Raw genomic sequence first — 25,101 nt, 5'->3', positions numbered from 1 at the left:
CAGCAAAACCTTAGAAAAGCACCAATTTATTCAAACTTTAAACAATAAAAGACAACCCTGTATTTCTCTGGGCTACAGGTGATACTCTTGTGTGGCAGATAGCTGATGAAGTCCCTGGAGCAAAGGAATGATCCTTTGCAAGGAGCCTGGCTCCAGAGCCTGTCCCTCTGGAAGGAACCTGCCTTGTGGTCTCAAATTCAACCGAGCAAACCCACTCCAGAGAGGTCATAGCTCACTTTCTCCTCTTCCTTTCTTAAAGCAATGAAATCCTCATGGCAAAGGGAGACAGCTGCCCAACACAGGATCGATCTCTGATAAGACTGTCAGGCCATATGGTGTTGATTCAGCAAAATACTTGACTTCACAGAGCTGTGTGACGCACCCGCCGGCTGCCCATGAGCGGTGTGCTCCCAATAAATACTGCTGCCCCAATAAATACTGCTGGCAGTGTCTGCTTCCTTCCAGCATTTCTCTGCAGCCTCAGTAACTACCCAGTCACCTTTGATATCTAGCAATGGAGACTGAGACTTGCAGGATTAAGTGAGGAACAGCGCTACCTTTAATTATTTACACCCAAATCCAAGTCCTGTGCACAGCAGGATTAATTTGGCTTCAAAACAACCACACGGATCACCTGCTGAATGTGACCTCCCCAGGCCTGCAGCAATGCTGAAGCTGTTCTGCCACTGTGCTCTTTGACATCATCAATCCATTTTGAAAAGCCCTCTACTTAAAAGCATGCTAATATGGATATAGGCAGAGTCCAGGGATATGCACAGCTGGATTTGTTGATTCAGGCATTAGCTCTCCTGACATCTTTGGTGCCCAAGGAGACAGCAGGCAGGGTTTTCTTTTATGTAAAAATTGCTGATCAGCTACTGCAGTGTAACACCTAAGAATTGCCTGAATTTTCAACTTACTTCCCAGATGAGCATTTAACCAGGAAAACGCACTTCTGGAAACTGTTGCACTTGCAAATCTTGTTCTGCTTGTTTTATTGCTAAAATACAAATGGAACACAAAATACTTGACAGATACGTTTGTGTCTACCTTGAGACTTTTAAAAAAAAACATTTTACAGGTATGTTTATGTATGCCCCATCCCTGGAAGTATCCCAGACCAGGCTGGATGGGGCTTTGAGCAATCAGGTCTAGTGGAAGGTATCCTTGCCCCATGGCAGGGGGTTTGGAACTAGGTGATCTTTAAGGTTTCTTCCGACCCAAACCATTCTGTGATTCTAGTGTGGTGCATTCACTATAGTTCAAGTCATTTGTAACTGTCATTTAATTTAGAACTTGGCAGTGACTCATTAATTCTACTCAGTGTCTGCAGCCCTTATTTTTGGTACAGCATTCTGAGGCAATACGCTGATAATAGCACGTACTGGGGTAGTTTGTGGTACAGAGAAGACACAGGTCTAAGATTACGTGGGGCTGGCTCTGTAAATTAATCAGTGGAGCAGTCTCCTGAGGTTTATGCACAGCAACACAAACAGCCCTATAATCACATATTTTGCATAACAGAAAGAAATCCTATCGCTGCTACACCTTGTTTCTTGCACCTGCTTTGCGTGAGGTCAGCAGTTAATGTTTAATGTGCATCCAAAGCAGTGTTTTCATAGTGAGCTGTAAGAAATTGTTCTGAGCTGACAGCAAATAAACAATTTGCCATCACAGCTGGGTTGCAATTGAAACATGACAAACATCTAAACACGACAAACTGTAGCATCCGTCTGCCATGCCACAGCTGCTCCACCGGAATTTCTGAAGAATAGGGATTTCTGCTAAAACAACTGCACTGTTGTAATTTATAATAGTAGAAGTAAGCTCTTAAAATGGGATTATACCTGCTGCTACCACAATTACAGTTTTACCATCAAAATATTTTGGTTGCTTTTCAATTCATATATGAGCAAAGTATTTAAGAAATCATAACTGAACCACTTCTCACAATTCCACATTGTCCACAGAGTCAACCGCATAGAGCTTACATTTCAAGCTACAATAACAACTGGTTATAGAGTTAAAAAAGAATAACATTTCATCTGCTGCCTTCTGATTTTGAAGCCCATTGAAAAAAATTGTTGTGTTTACATGCTGACATTTAACCTGGAAAAGAAACATATGTGGCCATCTGGCACCCTGTTGTTCACTCCCACAGCTCCTCCAGCTCTTGCTGAATTCACCGGGAGGCCTGTGTACACAAAACAACATGCTAGGGACCTGATGTTTGAATGAAGAACACTTCAAACTATCATTCACTTGTAATGATTTACACTTATGCAATCACAACATTGCTGCAAAAGTCCTATGATGACCATATAGATATGAATTATCTTTATTTATTTGCTCTTTGATATTTTTTTTTAGTCCAGGGCACAACAAAGATGTTTTCAAGGAAGGACAGAATTTTCTTTGTTAGCAACAGTTTTAATCTTTAACTAATTACAGACTGCTGAGAGCCGAAATTTTCAGATTTTTCAAAAAAGTCTAACACCAATATAAAAAAATCATAGGAGTTGCCAAGCCAATACTCTTAAATGAAGGCTTCACCAAAGCCTCTTTTAGTACTGCAACAATTTTTTTTAATCTCACATACTAAATAAAATCTTTCCGCTCAGTTTGGGTTCAAACTTTCTCACTAGAGGCCGAGCACATGAGCACCAGGCAGGAGTGTGTGTCAGTGTGAAGAGGGGATTGTCACACCAAGGCAGCATTCTGAACCAGGTGTTGAAAGCTTTGTTCCATGCTGAATACCATCAGAAAGCAAGGAAAGAACATCACTGCTGGTAAAATACAAACCTTTGGTTAAAAAATAATGGTGAAGGACTTAATGTCCTTAGTGTTATGGCTTAAATAGTAAGGAGTTCATCTGAACACATACATCTGAAAGCTAAATTATATTTCCTCAACTGACAAAAGTGATTAAGAATCAACTAAAAAATACCCCAAAACTGGGCTCTGTAGTGGCCATGAGAGCTGTAGGTGCAGCTTTGAGTGGGAATAAGGTGATGTGTTAAACATGAATACCCTGGTATTCAGCTTTAGCTCTTTACTACAGTATTGATTCCAGGGTTTGTGTCTACATTTTAGAAAGGATGTTGGAAAATTGGAAAGTGTTCAGAAAAGAGTTACAAGAATGATTTCAGGTCTGGAAAACATCCTTTGTAGTGAATGACTAATGAAGCTCCATCTACTTACTTTTTCCAAGGGAAGTTTTTCCACAACTTTGTCATAGCCTGCAAGTTGCTACATGGGGAAGAGTCTTCTGATAGATTAAATCTTGCAGAAAAGGACATTAAAAGGCAGAAAGCTAAAGCTGGTAACCCTTACGGAAATGGAATGCTGGCATAATTTTCAGATGTGGTGGAATCACTATTACTTGGGGTCTTTTTTAACCAACTGAAGTTTAACTGAAAGGGATGCTCTAGTTCAAGCAGGCTTATTGTCTGGAGGCAGGCATTACTTAGTGAGCTTCACTGCCTGTATTACAGGACAGGCAAGACTAGATAAATATAATAAAAACAAAATTTAAAGACAGGAATTTATCTTATTAGCCTTCTCTTTGTAATTTTCTTTTTCAATGATCCCCCATGAAAAACATGATAACAGTCAAGCTTCTGGAGTGCTGTGTTTGCAGCCTCTTGTGCTGCTACCAGCTTTGCCTCATTATTTCCTTGATGCTCTACCTCTAGCTGTTCTCCTGCATTTCAGACTCAGGTCTTACTGGACTATAAACCAGCTTTTCCTTCTGTACTGCTTCTCATGCAACTGTGCTCTGGCTCTGGGAGTTGGGGTTTGTGAGCTCTGTTGCAGCATATACAGAAAAATAACATTTTGAATGGTGACTTCAAATATATTGGCATGATTTCAAATATTTTGGCATTTCAAACATTAAGGTATGAGAATGTATGATGAACATGAGTCCATTTACTTACTGAGTTTTAAAATACAAGATCAATACAATTTAAGAGAAAAAAATCAACTTATAAACACAAATGGTTTTTCTTTTCTTTTTTACTTTCAAGAGTAAAAGTCTAATTTTCATTTGAGCGCTGTGTTTTATATTAGCTGAATGCATTTGGAGGTGGGAGAAGCACTCAGCTTTCTGGCACCCTCTCCAGCATGTGTAAGAGCATGATTAATTCATTAATAAAGCATAGCTTGTCAATGGGTAGCACTGGAGATATTACACATTAAGAGCACCAAGTGTTCAACATGCTGCATGGAAAAGCCTCTGCCAGTGTGCTGGAGCAAGCACCTAAACAGAGCTGGCTGCAGCCAAAATAAAGAGTAAAAATAATAAAACAAAATATCTTCCCATTCCTTTCCTCAGAGCACTCAGGCTCTGTGCTATGGGCAGGGGCAGAGGGTAGAGCACTTGTGTAATAATAACAGCCTTGGCTAACAAAAAAGCAACTCCAGCAAAAATTGCTGAGAAGAGTCTAAATCCTTCCTGCTGAGTAGAAGGAAAACAGCACCTACTGGAAACCGTGGGCTTTGGGGAGGGCCAGAACAATTTACGCTGGCACTCAGTAGTTAACATTAAACACATAAGGTCACTTATTAACAACGTATAGGTCTGAACAACTGCTGACTGCGGGGAGGTGTGTTACTCATATGACCGCACCGTGCCTCCCCTCCTCCTCTCCAAAGAGCGATCAAAGAGCAGAGATTCCAAATTGTGAAGCAATTTTTTCCAACGGGAGCATCTGGGCCGTTGGCACGTTTCTCCGCCGCGTGTTTCACTGCAGCTCAGGAATTGCAGCCAGGTCTGCCACATGGTTGGGCTTGTGATGGACAGGCCAAGCTGCTCCGGCTTCCCAGCTGCTCGGCCCCTTCCACTCATTATCCGACCCCCAGCGCTAATGCCCTTGCGTCAGTTTAAGAAGGGGTCCTCCTCAAGCACCACGTGAGGGTTGTGATGGGGAAAAGAAAATGGATGTCTGCTTTCTTCCATATCTAATTTGTTTTGCATACATTTGCATGCTGGCCATAGACCCATTCACATTACGGATCCCATTTGTGAGCTGCAGATCATTTGCCAGTCAAGCTGGCGAGTGTGTGTGTGTGTCTGTGTCTGTGTGCGGAGGGAAATCCAAGATTCCGGATTATGCAATATAAATTACATGCAAAAATAGAAAGAACTCAAAAAAAAAAAAAAGGCAGTAGCCACAATTGTGCGTGTGTGAATGAAGGGCACAAAGAATCTCTGCACCTTTTAAGACGGCTGGAGGCACATGGAGATAAATTCAGTTGGGGGTGGGAGGAGACCACAAGCACAAGCCATTTCTGAACACTGATTACATGGGTAAATTGTTTGTTCCAGTGTATCACAAAGAGAAGGAGCATTATTTTTCATGCCACAGCTGTTTTGAATAAGAATAGGAATAAACTTAACTATCCTCCTCATGTTACTTACCACTAATTATGGCATATATTTACATCTATAAAACAGTGAAATTTTGGGAGACATAATTTAATGCCCCTTTATTGTGTAGATTCCTTTATTTCCATCCCACATTTGAATTTCAAAAATGTTTAGGACTTCAAAGCATCTTTAAAAGCTTGCCCTAATTATAATATGCATTACTTTCTAAAACTCCTAGTTTGCATTGCAGATTCCTGCAAATAGAGGCATTAATTTTAAACATCAATTAATATCATCTTCAGATGAGTTTGGGTCTTTATTTCAGACTTGTGGTGAGCTCTGACTAAGCTTTTCTCAGTTAGAAGAATAGTTCAAGCTACTGCAAATATTTAAAATTAAGCCAGTGGAATCAGATCCAGAGAAAGCCTGACAGCCCAACACTAATTTATATCAGTTGATTTTTCCTATGTCACCAATGAGAAAACATCCCTTCTCCTTTGAGATATATTTGCTTCCCATATGTGTTCCTGTTGCTGCAGAAATCAGAGTTCAGGTTGGCACAGAGCATTTGACAACATCAGAGACACAAACACACTGCATGGACCTGCAGGTTACACAGAAACATCATGCAAAAACAAAATCCCTGCCTCAAAATTTACAGGTGGGGGTTGAGGCAAAACATGAGGGAGAAATAACTGGCTCCAGCAGAAGAATTTAGCCTAGGCTGTGGTGGACAGGCACACACTGCAGAACCAACATTAAAGGTGCTCCTGGTAGTGAGAGGGATTTGTGGGATGAACTAGTGCTGGACAGGGCAAGTTACAGGCCCAGCAAATCCACAGGGGCATAAAGGGAGGTACAGAGCTTGCCAGAATAAATGGAGAATGATGTGATCAGAAGAGTCAAAATGGGGGTGTTTGCTGGAAATGTGGCTGAGAGGTACTGGATTCACAAGGGAGATGGTGTGAGTGGGACAAAAATATGTCCACCAAAGGGTGGATAGCTGCGGGGCAGAGCACTGAGAGTCAGCACTGTGGGCCAAGAGGGCAATGCCAACAATGGTGTCTTAAGACATTTTGGGGAAAGGCTGAAGGAGCAATTGAGCATTTAGTTTGAACTCTTTTAGAAGGCCTAAGTGTATTGTTTAGCATTAGGGAATTTAAGAATCAGTAAGTAATCAGTGGGGCCAGCATTACATATCAACATGAGTAGGACTTTAACCAGTAAAAGAGAGGCACCATGTGTTGACTTAGCTTTTAGACAGGCTCATCGAAACTTCAAAGACCAGAAAACTTTGGGGCTATTCCCGAGTCACAAAAACAGTTGAAGTACAAACTATCCAAGAGGTTTGTTGATGTTACTCAGTTTCAGGTTTGATTGCATGAATCATACCTGGTTATTTTACATAGATTGGGCTTATTTTGCTGAAAACTAAGGTAAGAGAAACAGGACTGTGCACCCAGTGCCCAGGGAAAGGCTTCATCTGCACATATTCCCCAGCCTTCTCTGAATTCCACATCAGTGTCCTAGGACATAATTTTTACATTGTTTAGGGATATTTATTTTCGTTTTAATTTTATAGCCCTGTAATCTCCAGTTTCATATCAGTGTCACACAAACTTCCTGTGCCATATCATTAGGATGCTGTTCCTTATTTACTCATTGTGTGTGCTGAGTGTACAAGTCAAGCTGCCTCTATCTATTACTGTAAGGGTCTGTCTCTGCAGTGATTTTCCTGAACTCCACAGTTCCCAGTGACTACCTGAGGTAAAACAGAGGAACAGAGTCACTGCATTCAATGTGCAAGACAAGGATCAGGGAATTGCCTTGCAGGGCTGTAAGGCTGGAAGTCTGAAGTGGTATATTTTATACCTCCTGCTCTGTTATGTAAAAAGAGGCCCAAAAGTTTGACATCCAGGTGTGTCACAAGACTGAGGCCAGAAGCTCATCCATTCCCAACACCAGGTTGTGTTTCACATGAGATACAATCTGTATGAACCAATAAAGCTCTGCCAAGCAAAGCACACTTTACTTTGTACTCCATTCCGGGGCTGCCTTGCAAAGCCAACTCCACAACTACCAAGTGTCTACTTGCAAGACCTCAGACCGTTCCCTCCCACTTTTCTTGTAATCAAACCACATTACCAAAACCAGGACAACAAGGAAAACCATTCTGCTGAGAAACCTTATGCAGAACTAAAAGGGGAAAGAGCAAGAGGAATACTCTTTCCAGCTACCAGAGTTCGTCTGCTATCTGCCTAAGTCATCCTCAATGCAACTGTTCATCTCTGGTCTTCCCGTTTCCCATCTTTCCATTCCACATTAGGTTTAATGTCTGAACAACATACCCTTTGTGCCACCTCCAGTGACATACAATCTTCTCTTAAGTCCATCAAATTCTCACCTTTGTTTTCAAGATTCTCATGCCACAACACTCTCCTGCTTCCCTCCTCTGGTTTGCCTTGACTTCTTTCACTCAGACTCTGTTTTTCTTGCATTTATTCTCCTTAGAGAGCTTGCATACCTCTACTTTTTTGCCCAACCAAAACTAATGTTCCTCTTTTACCCACACTACAATCAGATTCCACCAAAACATTCCCTGTCACTGTCACTGAGCCAGGATGTACGAGCTTACAGTGCTGAGCAAACTATCGATGGCTAAACAATAATGAAGGAGGAAGACACAGAAAGGATGGGAAGGGGAAAATGGTAAAATAAATGGTGAGAGTATTGGCACTAAGAAATAACCCCAATCATGAACAGAACCTGGGAGAAGATGAATTTTCAGAGTAGGAAAAGGTAGCAGATGATGAGGGAGTGGATACAACCAAATTAATTCAACCAAAAATCAATCTATTTCCATATGAATAAACTTGAAGTTTCTAATAGGGTCAAAAACATTGTTAGAAATCTGTGCCAGCTTAACCCTGGTGATATTTGACTGTTTAGAACTGTTTTTCAACACTCCTCATAAAATGGGAACAGCATCCTTTTTGCTAAAGAAAAGTCCTGTTGGGGTGAAAGAAATAAAGGGCAGGGAGCTGACACTTCAGGATCTAATTCTCGTGACTAATTATACACTCATCTTCTGTTTTTCTTATACATATTTCTAGATGTGTACAGGACTTGTGTGAAGTTTAGTCCTAGAAAAGTATTCATCATGACTCTTGCTACACTCAAACACTACCCCAGGCTCCTCCCTCTGCCTCACTCACTTGATGAGAGAAAATCGACCAGCCTATTTTAAGGTCATGGCTCAAGAAGGTGTCCTCACCACATTTTTAATGTATAACTCAGAAGGATGTTAGCACTGTATGTTTTTTAATTTCTAAGTTAATACAACACAAAATTGTATTAAAAGACTATTAGATTGGAAGGCACAGTGAGGTTAGTAAATGTTGGATTGAACTTGCCTGCATATCCTGACTGCTGAGCTGTATCATAGCAAAATCTTTAGCTACTCAACTGCACACGTGCCCTCTGAGCATCTATGCAACATTTCTTTGTCTTTGTTATTCACTGCAGCCCAGTCCCTGTTTCCTGAATACTACTCAAAACCTGTGCTGAACACAGAATTATTCATTTTATAAAGGGTTTTTTCATGGCATTGTTTTGATTCCTTATAAACAGCCATGAGTCTGATTTGTCAGTGACCACCTGAGGTGAACAGGTGGTATCACCCCCATGCTACAGGTATGGAATGGAGATGAGAGTGTTAAAGGTGTGCACTGCTTGTTGGAGATGAAGCAGAGAAGGCTGGCACTTGAATGTCCAAAGTCAGGAGTACAACACAGACCTTAATTATCCAAAGAAGAACTCCACTGGCTTTAGATTTGTCTTTGAGCATTCAGCATGCCTGAAAATCAGTTTCCACATGGAGAAAAAGTAGAACATATAATACATCAATTACCATATCACAAATCTCTGCTGCGTCCACATCTAGTATAAAGTCTGAGGCTTATCATTCTCTGTGGGAAATGAGAACAGGCAAGTGAGGTGACATTCATATTTTGCCAGCAGGTTTCACAAGTATTTATTATGCAAGGTGGATTGGTGAGATGATGGTCCTCAGTTAAAGCCAAAGTTTTGCAGGGAAATATATTTAGTGGTCACACACTCTTAACTCCAAGCTCTATTCCTCTGCAGCCAGATTTCTTCTGCATTTATGCTTGCCCTGTTCCCACCTCTCACATACCTGTTTCTGCTGTGTGACTTCATTCCTGTTGCCCTGCAGGATTGTTATCCCAAATGCTCTCTCTTCCTACTGCATCCCTCTTTTGACCCTACATTTTCATCTGCCTGTTCCAGGTCACTGACGCCTGCTCCCACTTCTCTGCTGGTCTCCTTGTCCTGTCATCTTTGCTCACCCAGCCCTCAAATACTTGGTCTACAGCTCCCATGCCCAGTTTTAAGCCCCATGAATTTCTCAATGGTTTCTTCTGCAGTCCAGCACAGCTCCTGCTCAGTGGTTTAGCCCTTCTACACCCAGATATGAGAAAAGAGAGTCTCCTTCAATCCAGTTTCCAGAACCTCTTGGAAAGATAGGAAATCTGGGTTATTTACAATGTGCAGAGTATTTCAAGTCACATAGATAAACACCAGTCAGGAAATCTGACCATATGCAGTGTTTCCAGATCAACCTTTTCTGTTCTCAGCCTCAACCTGTCCACCTTGTAATTAAACCCCAAATATGTCCCTTTGACTGAGGCTGTAAAAGACAAATTTAAAATGCTTATAATTGTTGCTATGAAAAGGAGTATACCACAAAAAAGTACCCTAACAAATTAGTGAGTAGAAAAAGCTTTAGAGGGAGTGTCAATCTGCTGGAAGGCAGGAGGGCTCTGCAGAGGGATCTGGCTAGACTTGAGAGATGGGCTGATTCCAATGGGATGAAGTTCAATAAGGCCAAGTGCCGGGTCCTGCACTTTGGCCACAACAACCCCCTGCAGCGCTCCAGGCTGGGCACAGAGTGGCTGGAGAGCAGCCAGGCAGAAAGGGACCTTGGAGTACTAATTGACGGGAAGCTCATGAGCCAACAGTGTGCCCAGGTGGCCAAGAAGGCCAATGGGATCCTGTCCTGGATCAAAAATAGCGTGGCCAGCAGGACCAGGGCAGTGACCCTTCCCCTGTACTCTGCGTTGGTGAGGCCACACCTTGAGTACTGTGTTCAGTTCTGAGCCCCTCAGTTCAGAAAGGATATTGAGGTGCTGGAGAGAGCCCAGAGAAGAGCAACGAGGCTGGTGAAGGGACTGGAGCACAAGCCCTGTGGGGAGAGGCTGAGGGAGCTGGGGGTTGTTTAGCTTGGAGAAGAGGAGGCTCAGAGGTGACCTCAGCACTGTCTAGAACTACCTGAAGGGAAGTTGTAGCCAGGTGAAGGCTGGTCTCTTCTCCCAGGCACTCAGCAATAGGACAAGGGGGCACGGGCTTAAGCTCTGCCAGGGGAAATTTAAGTTGGAGATCAGAAAAAAATTCTTTCCAGAGAGAGAGTAATCAGGCATTGGAATGGGCTGCCCAGAGAGGTGGTGGATTCACCATCCCTGGAGATTTTTAAACACAGATTGGATGTGGCGCTGAGTGCCATGGTCTAGTAAATGGACTAGAGTTGGATCAAGGGTTGGACTCGATGATCTTGGAGGTCTTTTCCAACCCAATTGATTCTATGATCATGTTCCACCTGCAGATTTGCTGTTCCTTTTGGGTGAACCTTTAAGTACTTTAGTGGTGGACTTGCCATGTTAGGCTACTGGTTGGACTCACTGATCTTAGAGGCCTTTTATCAACCTAAATGATTTTATGATTCTATGATTATACTGCTAACATGAGTTTTGTAAATACATGAAGAAAAATCTGATATATCAATGAAATTTATCATAGCTACATCAATATACAACGTCAGCCCTCCATTCATATTATTTTTTCACTCTTTCTCACAGCTGATATGAACAGATATAAGTTTTGGAGCAGAGTCCCATGGCTGAGTGAAAGAAAGGCAAGGGGAAAGCTGATGAGCTCTAGCAAACAAACGAAAAGAGATTTAAGAAAACCCCTGCACCCTCCCAGGCTCACAGTTGTCCTGCTGCACGCTCAGTTCAAATCCTGTGTGGTCCTCTCTCCCTAAGCGTGGGCTGGTGGTAGGACTCATACTTGCACTGCTTGCATTTGGACTTTAACACCTGAAACACTAAAAAGCAGGCTCTGATTCCTACGCCTTCCCTGCTTTTCCTTGGACCACTAGATGGCAGTTCCCCATTTCCAAACGGGGGCTCCCGGTACCTGTTGGCTCCTGCCCAGCAGCTGTGTCAGGCAGAGCTGAGGCACATCTGCCTCTGCTGCACACACTCCTGGGGAGCTGGCAACAAGAGTGGCTCTGGGCCAGTGTCCCACCTGAAGGGCAAACAGCTTTGCACTTGGGCATGACAACAGAAGAAATTTCCACAAGCACCCCAAAGGGTGCTAAACACCAAACAGAGGCCTCAGTGACACGAGAGGTGCTCCATATCATGTCTTACTCACCCAGAATTTTACGAGGAAGAAAGCATTCTGAGGCCCCTTCCCGAACAGTTCCTTCAGACCACCCTTCTTTTCAGGAAATTTGTCATAAATCTGACGAATGTCCACAGATTCAAGCAACGGGTCACTGTAAGAATGGTTTGCGTGTCCAATGTGTACGAAGAGGTGTTTATTGTACTGCAAGAAAGAAACAGGAAAATCAGTGCTGTAGGAAAAGAACAGAGGTTTGTTATGGCAGGGGTCTGTGTGAGCTCTTTGATGGATTAAATGACTCATACATTACTCCTGGGACTGTGATTTTCTGCAGTATGATTTCCGTGAACAACTTCAGTGATTGTGTCACAGTCCCTTAGGAACAAGGGTCAACATCAAAAAAACCTGTGTCCCTACTGCAAACCCCAAAGCACAGCCATCTTCAGGGGGGTAATTCACACTGAAAGGCCCAGGGGCAGCACAGTGATAAAGAGCCCTTCACTGAGCATAATAAGATGAATATGCTCATGAGGAAAGCCTATTTCTGCCACTTTAAACAGTGCCTTTTAATGTCCTGTGTCACCAGAGCCTGAATTTCTTCTCGTGCCACAGAGCCCACACACACACATCTCTTGCTTGTCTGTTAAAAAGCCCCAAACCTCTTGCTATAGCATAAGCTAATGGCACTCAACTAAAAGAGTTGGAAGGGATTTTCCTTTAGCTTCCAAATGACAGTAACAAGAAGGCCAGTTACTCTGTGTTGCTATTCCTATGGACATGGTTCTCCTTGCATGTCCTCCAGTATTTTGACTCAAGTAATATTAAAGAGCCAAACTTTTACCCCTTCCCTTGAGAGCTTGCTATGTAGAAGACCATCTCTGCCAAAACACATTCAGCTTCAATTTTCTACTTCTTAACTTCATCCCATTGCACCTCATTGTAATCACAGGAATCACCTCAGCAATGCCTTTCCTGCCTGGGGGAAATCCTTGGCCCAGGGACATCCACAAAAGCCTCCTAAGGAGTCCAATATGGTCTTTTAAGGGCTGCCATTTCTCCAAGAGCACCTTTCAGCACCCAAAATGAAAGTGGAAGCATGAACCCCAAAGACTCTCCACCAGTCAATCAGCACCTCCCAGGGTCATGCAAGCAGAGTGATGGAGCCTGAGAGTGGCAGAATTAAACATTGGGGGTTTTAACCATGCAGATCACAAAACATTTTGGTAACTCAGTTAAAGGAAAGCTGATATGCAGTCAATGAACACTAGAAAACACTGTCACATTGAACAGATGCCATATGTAAGGGGCAATTCCCAAAAGCTAAGTACAAATAAAATACTTAAAACCCCAAAGCAAACCTCATTTTAGCTATTTTGTTCACAGTGTACCTGCTGAATGAACAAATTGAAATGACAAATCTAAATGAATTGGACAACCACTCAGAGCCTTCCTTTGGTGTGAGCAGAGTCTTCCCTAGCAGATGTCCAAAACTCTGGGGAAAAGCAAATGGACTGGCTAGATTTCTGCACTTAGGAAATGAAATTGAAATCTATTAAAAAATCATCTAGCACAGCAAAATCTGAATTTAGAACCAGACAACACTCATCTGTGCATGGTGCCAAAAATGAGATAACAGTCCATGTTTTTTACAGGGTTGTATTTCTTTTTTAATCTTGTGGAAGGAAAAAAGGAAAGCATAACACCTTAAAGGGTGTTTGCACAAGTAAGTTGAAGTCTGAGAGCACTGATTCCACAGATTTCCCTTGCAGCCTCTTTCAAAGAATGCCATCCCAGGTTCCTCTGTGCACAAGGGGAAATGGTGCCCAGCCTTTGGTTAGTGCATGTGGAGCCCCAAAGGCGCAGAGCTGACCCCAGAAGCTGTTTCTCCCTTGAAGAGAGCAGGCCTGGCAGAGAAGCAGCAGTTGTTGTGGAGCAGGCTGCAGGTTCACAGGGGTGGCTGTGCCAGCAGCCCTTCCCCAGCACTGGTTTTGCTCACACACTGACCATTTACATGCAACACAGGAACTCACTGTATTGGCTGGCAACATGTGCCTACCATAACACTGCTCGTGGGCAGTTCTAGCAGGTTCCTTCAGCCAGTAGTGGCAAAAGAGGACCAAGGGGAGATTTTAACATGACAAAACAAAAAAAAAAAAAACAACAAACAAACAAAAAAAAAACCCCAAAACCAAACAACAAATAAATGCAAAGTAATATGACAAAGCACCATGACTCCAACTTTTGGGGTTTCAGTGCTGCAAGTACAGAACTAAAAGTCATACTGAACATTTCTTAATTATCTTGCTCACTACTGAAAAACTTAGATTTCAGTAAAATGTATCAGCACCCCATATACCTTGAAACTGCCAGAACCACAAGAAAGGGAGCCTGCTCCTCTTGCTTTTCTAAACTGCCAGGGGTGAAGTGCAGTAGGACAGGGCATGGGGCTGGGTCTCTGACCATGGCTATCGATGGAAGTCTCCCTGCAGCCAGGCAAACATCTCCATTTCTCAAGGAGAATGATGAGAATTCCCAAGCAGAGATAAGCACCTCAGCCTACTCTGAAAAATAAAAGTGAAGCATTTCCCTTCCCCCAGCACTCCCACAGCCTGCCTAGGCATGCCCAGCAGTTGTGCTCTCCCTGGGGATGCGAGATGCCCCAGGGCATACCTCTGTTCTCTCTCATTCAGAGTAAGGGCGTGAAAAACCATCCCCACCACTAGAGGCCAGGTCACTATTTATTTTGGGATTGTTTCCTCTCAATCTTTTCTGCTGGAGCTGTTCCATGTTGTACAAATAACCACACTTTTATAGAACTGAGGGTTCAGATTCTCCTGCACCCAGGAAAGCTTCCTCCTTCCCCAAAAGGTGTCTCTCTCCCAGGCCCAAAGGTGGCTGTGGAGAGAAGGGGGAAGGGAGAGCTGTATTTTACAGTTTGGCAACTGCAAACCCCCAAGACAATTCATACACTGTACCTTCTTCTCCAAACCAGGAAAATATAGAAATCGCTCGGTATCCAAACCTTAGTAAAAGCAAACAAATTTATAGGGATATGGAACATGAAGTCTTAATACCCTTTATAAAAGGAAAGTTAAAGGCAGCTGCAAAGCTACCACAGTTGTCTGCAGAGCTCGCCAAAGTACCAGATGCTGCTGCAGCAAAATTTCCAAGTGGGTACAGTGGGACAGATGGTATGACATCACCTGACAACATTCTTAGGACAGAAATGTTTATTTTGATATTGCAATGTGTGATTATTTTCTCCTTATGTTGCTGCAATTCCTATGCTAAGTACAATCATTACTAACCTAATTAGACATGGCATATTCCTACAAACTAACAAACGATTAATATGATATTTGGAGCAGGGTAAATGGATACTGAAATGATCCCTATCGCTTTTATATAAACATGCTCCAAGACAGGAATTGATGCATAGATAAAAGCAAAGAAACTAAGTTTTATGCCTACATTTTTGAGCCCATTAGTGTCTGAAAAGCTTAAAATCATCCTCATTATATTGAGAATTCACTGTTGTTTTAGACTGAGTATTCCAGAGTCAATGAATTACATTAGGTGCTGAAGAATTCACTCATGCTACAGCATTTAAAGAATTTGTATCTGGCATCAGGGCAGTAATGTGCTTTAGATGCTGTAGACCATGATAGGCCAAATCCTGTATTTTCTGAGGATAAACACCACAAAAATACAAAGAACATTTTCAGGTCTGTCTTCCTTGTGTGCATTACACGACATGCCCTGGAGATGGCTGCCTCTTACTGAGCTCCTTCCCATAAAAAAATTCTAACTATCCAAAGAATGCAGTAAAGCCATGAAATATGACTGTTGTCAAATAATACCACGGGAAAAATTATAATCCACTTAGGAATTTAAAAAAACCAAGACAAATTGCCAATGGCAGGGGATGCAAGCATTTAAGCTGGTGCAGAACAAAGACAAACCACCTACATCTGTTTTATCAGCCAGCAGATATATTTGTAACAGCTCCTCACCAATTTTGCACTTATATTCTAAGGCAACAGCCTTTTTGGTCCATGAAAAGCAGGTTTGCAAATTGTTACAGATCTCTCTGCTGCATTCTTGTGCTTCCCCACACCTCTGGAGCTTACACCAAGGCTTGACAAGCCTGTATAGGATCAAGATTGTTATTGAAGAGTGGTGGCCGAGATGCAGAGGGCAGAGAAGTCAGCCCTCACATGTTCCTGGGGCAAGCTGCTTCTGTCCAGTGGGGCTACATAACATACAGATCAGCACATGGTGGGCAATGGCTCCCCAGGCCCTGATGAGTCTGAGTGACATGGAGCAAAGTGGAAGGCAGGTGGCCTGAGGGACAGCAGCTGTTTCTGAGGGGATGACCTTACTCCTGGACACAGCATTCTGACTGCAAGGGTGCTGCACCCTCCCGCTGCACCCAGAGGCACAGCTGTGATTTAACCCTCCCAAATCTCACTCACACACCTGGGAGTCATTCCCACACCGGTGCAGGTGGTGAGAGCTCCTCTGCAAACTCCCCTGTCCCTGCAGTGGGACAGTGAGCTGGTGGGATGCTGCACCTTGTGCACCCATGGGATGGAGGAGCAGGATAGGGCAGCACCCCACTGCCTTGTCTGCCCTGCACAGCCTAATGACAGCACCCTGTTAGCTGGGCTGCTCCATTGGATCAGTAGGGTCCTGCAAATTTCTAGCACAACAACCACAAGGGTGAGGCCATCTATATCATTACTTACAGCGACAAATTCCTTTTAAAAAACACCACTGGAGAGGCTGGCAACTTGAACAGGTCGCAGTCTCCTGTCCCCAAATTCCACCACCCAGAAAAGTACATTAAGAAGGCTCTTCTGCTGCTCTTCTCTCCCCCTGAAGCAGAGGGACAACTTCTCAGCTCTCTTTGGGCTGGATATATTCTGTACTACAGGTCACAAGGATGAGTGCCACAGCTCAGAGGGATGGGTGAGTGGAAGACAGGGGGGACAGCCTGAACTCTTGCTGAAAGGCACCGCTCAAGTGCCTGGCACCATGCAGGGATTTTCTCTGTACCTCCACAAACTGGTCCAACCCATCTTTTAAAAACGTACCTCTGATTGTGCAGTGACTATGCTTCTGGGGGGAAAAGGAGCCAGGTGGAGAGGACTTACTGAAAACCAATCCCTGGTATATCAGCAGTCTGAACACAGCTGTAACCTGCACCCTGCCCAGCCTCAGCTCTGCTGCCTTGCTGTATCTCATAAATCTGACACTCTTTAATTTCCTGCTGATGTAAGAAAATCGTTTCGTTTGCCAACAAGTCTTCTTATTTCTACCAAAACACTAGTAACTGCATATTTAATTCCCATTGCTGTTGTCCTCCACTGAAGCAGATTGGGAGTTATAAACATGACATTTAATGCTATAACTGCAGTCTGTACCAACTCCTGTTGTTAAGAGTTTTAACACTTTCATGAGAAATGTCAATTGAACATTCTGTTCTGGTATATCACAATACAACTGCATGATTAACCTAGTCGTTCGTGGACTTCCATGCATTCAGACTCTTGTCTGGATCTGCACAGGGATTGGGTCAGAAATGTGAAGTAAAAGGAGGTCTTTGGCTACTCTGTGGTTCCAAAAATGGAGAGGCATGTGATGAGGGAGGGCAGTTCCCAGCCCTGATACCTTAATGTTACCCAGCACTTTCCAGCTACTGACACAGGAATTCCAGTGTGAAACTGAGACTTGCTGGTTGGGCAAGGTGCTCACCTGACATTTTCATCAGCTTTGCTGCAACAGTGAAGATGGATCCTTCAGTTCTGGCCTGTCTGGTCTGAGACATGGCGGGCCCAGTTTCAGAAGTGCTGAGTGCTCAGATGGGAAAATTATGCCTGACTATAGGAAGCTCTCAGTAACACTAAGTATTCTGCACAATCAGGCTCATGACAAATCAAAGGGGACCCTCAAAATCAGTGGCCCATTCATTCTTTTGCACCTGAACTTCTTGGTTAGTCAATTGTGAGTAATAATGCTCCTTCATTTAGAAACACTGCACTAGTACATCTGTGAAATGCAAATGGAGGGAATTATTAATTTTGTTTGGAGGGGAGGTTAGACAGTGCACAGCGAGCAGGGCACGGGGCCACGCATTTCAACAACAGCAGCAAACAAACTACTGAATAGTTGCTTATCACAGAAGGACCATCTACATCTCCACTGAATGCAGCAGGATCAAATAAACATGTGAGCATGTCATTATCTGCTGCTTTGCAGAGCAGACACATGGGGACATTTCCCAACTTCTGAGAGCCTGACTTTGCAGCCAGGCTAAGTTTTGGGCAGGTGTAGGGCTGAGGGAAGCTGCAGTGGGATGAGTTGGGAAGACACAGAGCAGAGGCACAGCCAGATGCAAAGCCCTCGGGGCTCAGCACAGCCCACCACACTGCCAGTGCCAGCCCAACCCTGCCAACCGAACAGCACCAGGCTGGGCTGGGCTGGGCGAGGCAGAGGCCCCTGTGCTGTGATGATCCCCCTGATTTTATGTCTCTCTGGGTTCATAGCAGGGACTGCATGTCCAGGCTCTGCTCCAGCTGCCCCACAACTTGCACTGTCCCTCCTTCCTGATGTCATGGCTCCCTGGGCAGTCCTGGTATCCTGCATAACACCAGGTAGCCCCCCAACCACTCTGGATACTTTGGACAACATGCTGGGACCCCACAGGCTGGGCAGTGGCAGCAATGGGAACTCACTGTAGGAGCTCCCATTCACTGCCATCACTCCTCCTAAGCTAAGCAAAAGCTGTACTTTTAATTTTGCTGGGAAGTTTCTGGCAGCAGTGGTGGGGTTTGAGAAACAGGGAAGAGACTGCCTGAAGGCAGCAGTGAGAACACAGCCAGACCCCTGCAATCTTTCCGCCCATGGGCCGAAAAATAGATGGTGCTGTCTCCCTCCACACTTAATTGTAGTCTGACCTCAGGACGCTCCCTGAAAAGTCCGTGTCCTGGCACTACAACTGGAGGGGAAGCTGGCATGGGCCTCCCATCACATTTCGTTGGGGTCCCCCGGGAACGCCGCTGGATGGGAAATCTGCTGGACCCTTTAAAGTGATTTCTTGGCACTTCTAACTATTGACACTTAAAAATGAAAATTTTACAGCGTATGACATTCACATCCCAGGGCCAGCATGTAGCTCTCTAACACAGCAAAATAAATGATGTTTGCGCTTAGTAAAACTTCATCTGATTTCAGATGGCAATGACCTCAAATCCTGAGTCTTGTCTCTCCAAGACATTCATCTCAATGTGGGTTTGCTCTCCTGTCCTTTCACATCACAAAGATGCTAAACCAAGGACTTCCTTATGGCTGAAATGCTGAACTGCTTTTTATACTGTTTACAGGGAGTACAGAAAGGATAAACAATGCTTGCAACAATGGATATTGTTCAAGGATGGAGGACTTCTTTTGAAAAGATCTCATTTATTTTTCATCACTTAGGTGGTTTGATTAACTCTGGTGAATTTTACTGCATTTGGCTAATGATGGCAGGCTGTTTTTATGGCCCCTTGAGCAATTGCTTTCCCTTTCTGGTTCTCAGGCACAATTCTCCCTGGGCTCACAAAGTCCTTTTACAACAACAATAAAATGTGTATTAAAACATAAAGAATATTTTATTTCTTCACCACTTTTTAAATACATTTTGAAATTTGGACCTAACACAATCTGACAGTTTGGATAGGCAGATTAACACTAAAAATGCCCATCAGCCATGTTCTTTATAGCCCTATATAGATATTTCAAATGTAAAGCTTTCTGAAGTGCTCACGATAGAAATTAATGTGACAGCAAGAGTGAGAAACCTCAAAAAGGAAGAGAAGAAAGGGTGGTTTTTTGTTGGCTGGTGGTAAGGTTTTTTCCCTGATTGAAAATCAAGCTTGTGTGTATATATATATTTATATATATTATATGTGTGTGTGCATGTGTGTATATAAAATTAAATAATTTGAATTATTCTCATTTCAGTCTTCCAGTCTTTGAATTTTATATCTACTTGTGTACCAGTCAGTTGATTAGATCCCTTCTAATCTGCTTGCATACTCAGTTTATATTTGTTAGGGAATGTGGGATCACTTGGTTTAAGCATTTGTCCAGAACTTTCACAGAACCACTACAGTAAAAATGGAAAGCCCTCATTAGGGAAAACCTGTCTTGGAAGCAACAGATGGGCACATAAACTGCTTCATCTGCTGAGAATATAGTTATATAAGGCAGGCAATAATTAAGGTGACTGAATCACTGGTGCTTGGACCTACAAGTGTAATTTCTATGCACCACCTAGGAATTTTACTTAAGCACAAAATGCCACAAAAGGGAAATACAGCTTGACATTTGTAAACTGAATTGATTTTCACGTAAAAGGAGGAGCAATTTTACCTATCCTTAACCGCAGAGTCAGTATTCCAATATTTTGCAACTGTGCCCTCTTATGTCTCCCAGACTATCTTCGGCCATGCAGAGTTACAATGCAGGTTGCTTATTGTTTCCTTTCTATAATTTTTTTTCTTTTTTAAATGGAACAATGTGGCTAGATAAGGGAAAAAAAGGCAACAGCCCTCCACAAGTGACAGGACTCTATGGAGCAGATTTCAGGCTTAACAGAATGCCCACTCTAAGCTAAAATAACTGCCTAACATTGAGGGGCTTTTGTTCTTTTAACACCAATTGCCATTGGAAGAACACCAGAAATGTTTAAGGCCCCACTCCTACAATGAATTCCCTGTGGGTGGACCTTTGTGCCCATGTCCAGCCCCACTGCGGTCGCTGGGAGTCACCACAGGCAGAGAAACCTAAATTTTTCATTGCTGTACAGGAATACAGACTGCAAGGGGCCTCCCAGGATGCTCAAGTCCTGGCCCCAGCTGCCATGTCAAATAACCTTTTTTCTATAAACTTTCAGGTTGCATTTTAAGGTGGGATTGGTCTATCTGCACCCACTACTATGAGCCTTTCTGGCCTGACTTTTGGGCTGGGGGGGAGAAGGAGGGAGGGTCATTTGTTTTAATAAAATGTTGGAAGCACTTTTGGTCAAAATAGTACTTCATGTAATTTCCTGTAAAAAGTCAGCAGTATAACAAACATATAACTGTCTCTGTTTCAGAAAGACAGGAGAACTCTTTTATGGCTCTCGTGTAGCAGCATATACATATATTCATTTCTGAAGTCAGCAAAGGCACAAAGGAGATGTTGCAACCACAACACGTGCCTACACGACTTCAGATTCACACTGTGCAAACACACATCTCAGCTGCCTTGATTTTGTTATTTAAAAATAAACCCCCAACCTTGCTATGTTGTGCAAACCATATCTGCAATAAAACATCTCACCAACACAAAGATGTGCAAAACCGCAGACAGAATTTACATTTTCTGAAATGGCACTAAATAAGGCTGTGGGTTTGCTCTCACCTCCAAGGAGCACTTTTAATGCTTGTTGGAAAAGTCTGTGGGTTGGACATGGCTAAGGCAGGCAGGGGGCACAGAGTTGTCCCTGCAAACAGCCATGCACCAGTGCCTCTGCCCAGTTCCCCTCCAGCAAATATCCTTCTGCCTCTGCCCTGGGAAATGGTCACACTGCCTTGGGGCTTTCCTCTATGCCCTTGTTTAAGATCCAAATAATCAAATTTACTTAATTCGATCGAAACAACACTTTCTCTTCTCCTGACTCCCTTTTCCTAGGCATGGGAACACACTGTTCATGGGGGCTCATCCCTTGGCTCCCCACAGCATCCACCTGGACAGTCCAGGCTGCTTCCACACAGCCCTGACTTAGTGCTGCCCCACTGCACTTGCAGTATGGGTGTAAAGAATTATCTAAGTTGAGAACTGACTTTTCTTTGTGTCTCATTTTTGCAATGTTACAGCACACAACTAACTGTTCTTTTAAAAACAAGTCTGGGTAGTTTGATGCTCTTGCTTGTCTTGTAAACCTCCTGCATAAATGCTCTGCACTTAAAAGGTGGGTTTTTCAGCAGTATTCTTGCAAGCTGAGACAGGCTCCAGTGGGCCTCTGCACCCTCAGGAATTCCAAATAATATTAGTTTACTCCAAAAAAGGCTTTACAGTATTTCTGGGGCCATTCTGGGTAACTGTGTTTCTCCTCATGCCCCCACTCTTTCCCTGCAATGCCAGTGGATGTGTTGCATCCCCCAGAGCCTGCACCTGCCTGGGAAGTGAGAGCCCACTGATGTCCCCCGGCTGCTGGCCCACACTGCATGTGTGAGCCCAGCTGGCTCCGAGCCTTCCCACCACAGCCAGTGGGACATGAGGCTCCTGCCCACCAAAGCAGCATCTTCTCCGTGTAGGTCTGTCAGTTGTGTTGCAAATGTGTTCATGCCCCTCAGCTGGTTTCATGTTGCAGACACCAGTGGTGTGATGGGCAACCACGTGTGATCTGTTGCAAGTGTACTTGGTTTGAGGGAGACTTTTCATAGGGGAAAAAAACATAGAAGCTACTCAGTTGCTGAACTGCTGTTACTCTCTTTACAAAAGCTCCACAGATACACAGGAGGCTCTACACCATATAAACCCATGGGTTTTGCATATAGTTTTGTGTTAGGAAAACCCATGGGAATGGGATAATTAGGTGGTGTACTGGCAAAACAGTAAATCAAACTGCACTGAAATGCCATTTCATTCACACAGAGCACAGTAACGCTGAGCGTTACGTGGCCACATCCTGTTTTTCCGGTATCCCCAAGGCACACACACACACCCTGGTGTGCAGCAGTCTGGGTATGGCAGAGCCCATAAATCAGCAGGACATGTTACATGAGATCAGCAAGCCAAGGACTCCGAAAGCTGCATATTGATAAGGCTGATGATGAGAAACCTGGATGTTGTGTTTCTGCAACAGAAATACAAACCCCTGTCTGGATGAACTCGGGGCTTGGGCTGAAGAAGGCATTCTGGATCAGTCTGGAGGACAGCAAGGTGAGCTTTGGCCCACCAGAGCCACAACTGCTATGAGACCACAGGGTAATGGGAAGACAAAGCGATTCCAGGGAAACCATGCAATACCTAACAGTGATGAGATAACCATACCTGCTGCCAAACGTTTCCTCCACCTCAAGGTTAATTCAACCTGGCAAAATGTGACATTCAGCAAACCAACTCTGCCATGTATTCAGTATATGAATAGCTGAGATACGGTGTATTTTCACTGGGATATTTCTCCGCCAGGAGCATTCCTCTGTTGTAAGGTTTCTGGGCTATGTCTCCAGTCCCCATTATGCAGGGTAAACACTCCCTGGATAACACCCCTGGCCAGAGCCAATAAATGCTACGGTTTACAGTGCTGAATCATAAAGAGGAAATGATAGCTTCTCTCTGCTCCAAGCTACTGTATTTTACTAGAAATTTGAACAAGAATGGCCAGTCTATATCATCCATTCATGGCAATATTTGCTTTTCAAAAGTTATCTCAGCAAAAATTCCTAGGTTCAAGCTGAAAGAAGTTGTTTTGATTTATTTGTGATGCAGTAGAAACAGTGCTAGGCTACTAACAAATGTTCTTGGTAAATATATGATGATTAATATCAAGATTCAAGGCCTACTGGAGTACATGAAACATTACCACCAGCTTCATAAAACTACCCTATAGTAGGCAGACTGAAAATCAAAACAATATAAAATACTTTCTAAAATTTTTTTTAAAAATCTAGCATGCAATATGCACACTTCCTATGCAAATCTGTAATTTTGTTTCCGAGGAAATAGATTAGGCTTTAACTTTGAGTTCAAGTACCGAGTTCTTGCCAAGAACAGGATGCAATTTGGTACACCTGCTAAACTAGGTCAGCAGTGAGACAAGTGCCAGAGCAAACCCTGCCTGCTTTCACAGAGGCCTCTCACTGCTGCAAATGGGGAGAAAGAGGGTAAGAAGGGAAAACAGAGTCCTGCAGTGAAAGGAATATTACACTGAGCAGCGGCAAACGCAGAAACACCAGGTGTATTCTATCAGACTTAACCCTGGAAAGCATCCTCACAGAGTGGGGAGCACAGCTGAAGACAAGTGGCCATGAGGCCAATACTTACTGATTCGGGATCCCTCTGCTGTTCAAGGAAAGCTGAAAACTCCACCAGCCTGAGCTTGGTCGTACCAATTGATCGGCCCTGCCACGCAGGGACTGAGGGAGCTGGAGCTGATGTAGGCTCAAATCCTGAAATAAAGGAAACATTTTCATGAAGAAGTTGACAATTCCTCGGTTTATATTTTCCCAATTAAGTATAATTGGGAATTATGCATGTAGCCCTTGGATATTTATTATTAATTTTAGCAAATAATTAAATCAGAACAAGCTAAAATTGGAAAATCTCTGAACAATACATAGAAATAGAGGGCCCAACCCAGCAAGCTAATAATGCTGCAAAGAAAAGATCTACTACTTCATTTCCTTGGGGCTGTAACTCACTGCAGAATTTTTGTTTAAATTACATACTAGATTATAGAGATTTATAGAGACTTCACCTCGATTTACAGCTGGCCCTTCCTTGGAAACTGGCATCAAGACTCACAGGAGATATTACTGACTTGGGAGTCAAGAGAGCTGGCCTCCATTTCTGGCTCCTAATGTTTCACATGTTACAAACAAATCACCTCTCTTTTTGCCTATTTCTTCTGCCACTCTCAATTCCCCTCTCCTATTTAGAGTACAAGGTTTCCAAGGCAGGCACTGTCTCTTACTATGTATTTGCACATTGGGTCTTGACTTCTTTTGGAGCTTTTAGGCAGCATTATATTACAGCTAATAATAAATAATTACTGTAGAGAGCTGAATCATACTCTAAAAGGAAAAAGAAGGTTTTAAAATTGGTAATAAAGAGAGAATGACATGATCTAGATAGAGAAGGGATGTTAACTACCATCTCTAATTCACCTCAAGAGAAGGAATAAATGCTATCTTTTGGTCCTCATTGTAGAAAATTAGATGAGAAGGAAAGAAAACAGTAAAGGAAGAGGGAAAGGCAGTGGTTCAAAGGCAAAACTCATCTTGGGGGAGACACAGGCACAAGGAAGGCAGGGGAGAGGGACCAAAGGTAAGAGAACAAAGATAATCCTGAGCTAGGTTGAGAACCAGGGAGAGGTCACAGGTAGTATGTGCCCATATCCCGTTATGGGAGTGTGGTACCTGAATCCAACCCTCAAATTTAGGCAGTGAAGGTGTGAGGCTTGTACAAATCAGGGATTTAAGACTTGGACTGGT

The 25,101-nt window shown here is 43.4% G+C and overlaps 1 protein-coding gene across 5 annotated transcripts in view; it reads right to left on the bottom strand.

Moving 5' to 3' along the window:
* TEAD1 (TEA domain transcription factor 1) overlaps nucleotides 1-25,101 on the bottom strand; it is a 159,682-nt gene that overhangs the window by 8,354 nt on the left and 126,227 nt on the right. For all 5 annotated transcript variants that reach the window (XM_071558996.1, XM_071558997.1, XM_071558998.1 and 2 more), the window contains 2 exons: nucleotides 23,933-24,057; nucleotides 11,885-12,058 (listed from right to left, as the gene is read on the bottom strand). In XM_071558996.1, coding sequence (XP_071415097.1) covers nucleotides 11,885-12,058; nucleotides 23,933-24,057 — 299 coding nt within the window. The remainder of the gene's footprint in view (nucleotides 1-11,884; nucleotides 12,059-23,932; nucleotides 24,058-25,101) is intronic.

This window comes from Pithys albifrons, chromosome 6, assembly GCF_047495875.1.
Source record: "Pithys albifrons albifrons isolate INPA30051 chromosome 6, PitAlb_v1, whole genome shotgun sequence".
NCBI lineage: Eukaryota > Metazoa > Chordata > Aves > Passeriformes > Thamnophilidae > Pithys > Pithys albifrons.
The sequence above is the reverse complement of the archived record's forward strand: the minus strand, read 5'-3'. Positions and strand labels throughout refer to the sequence as shown.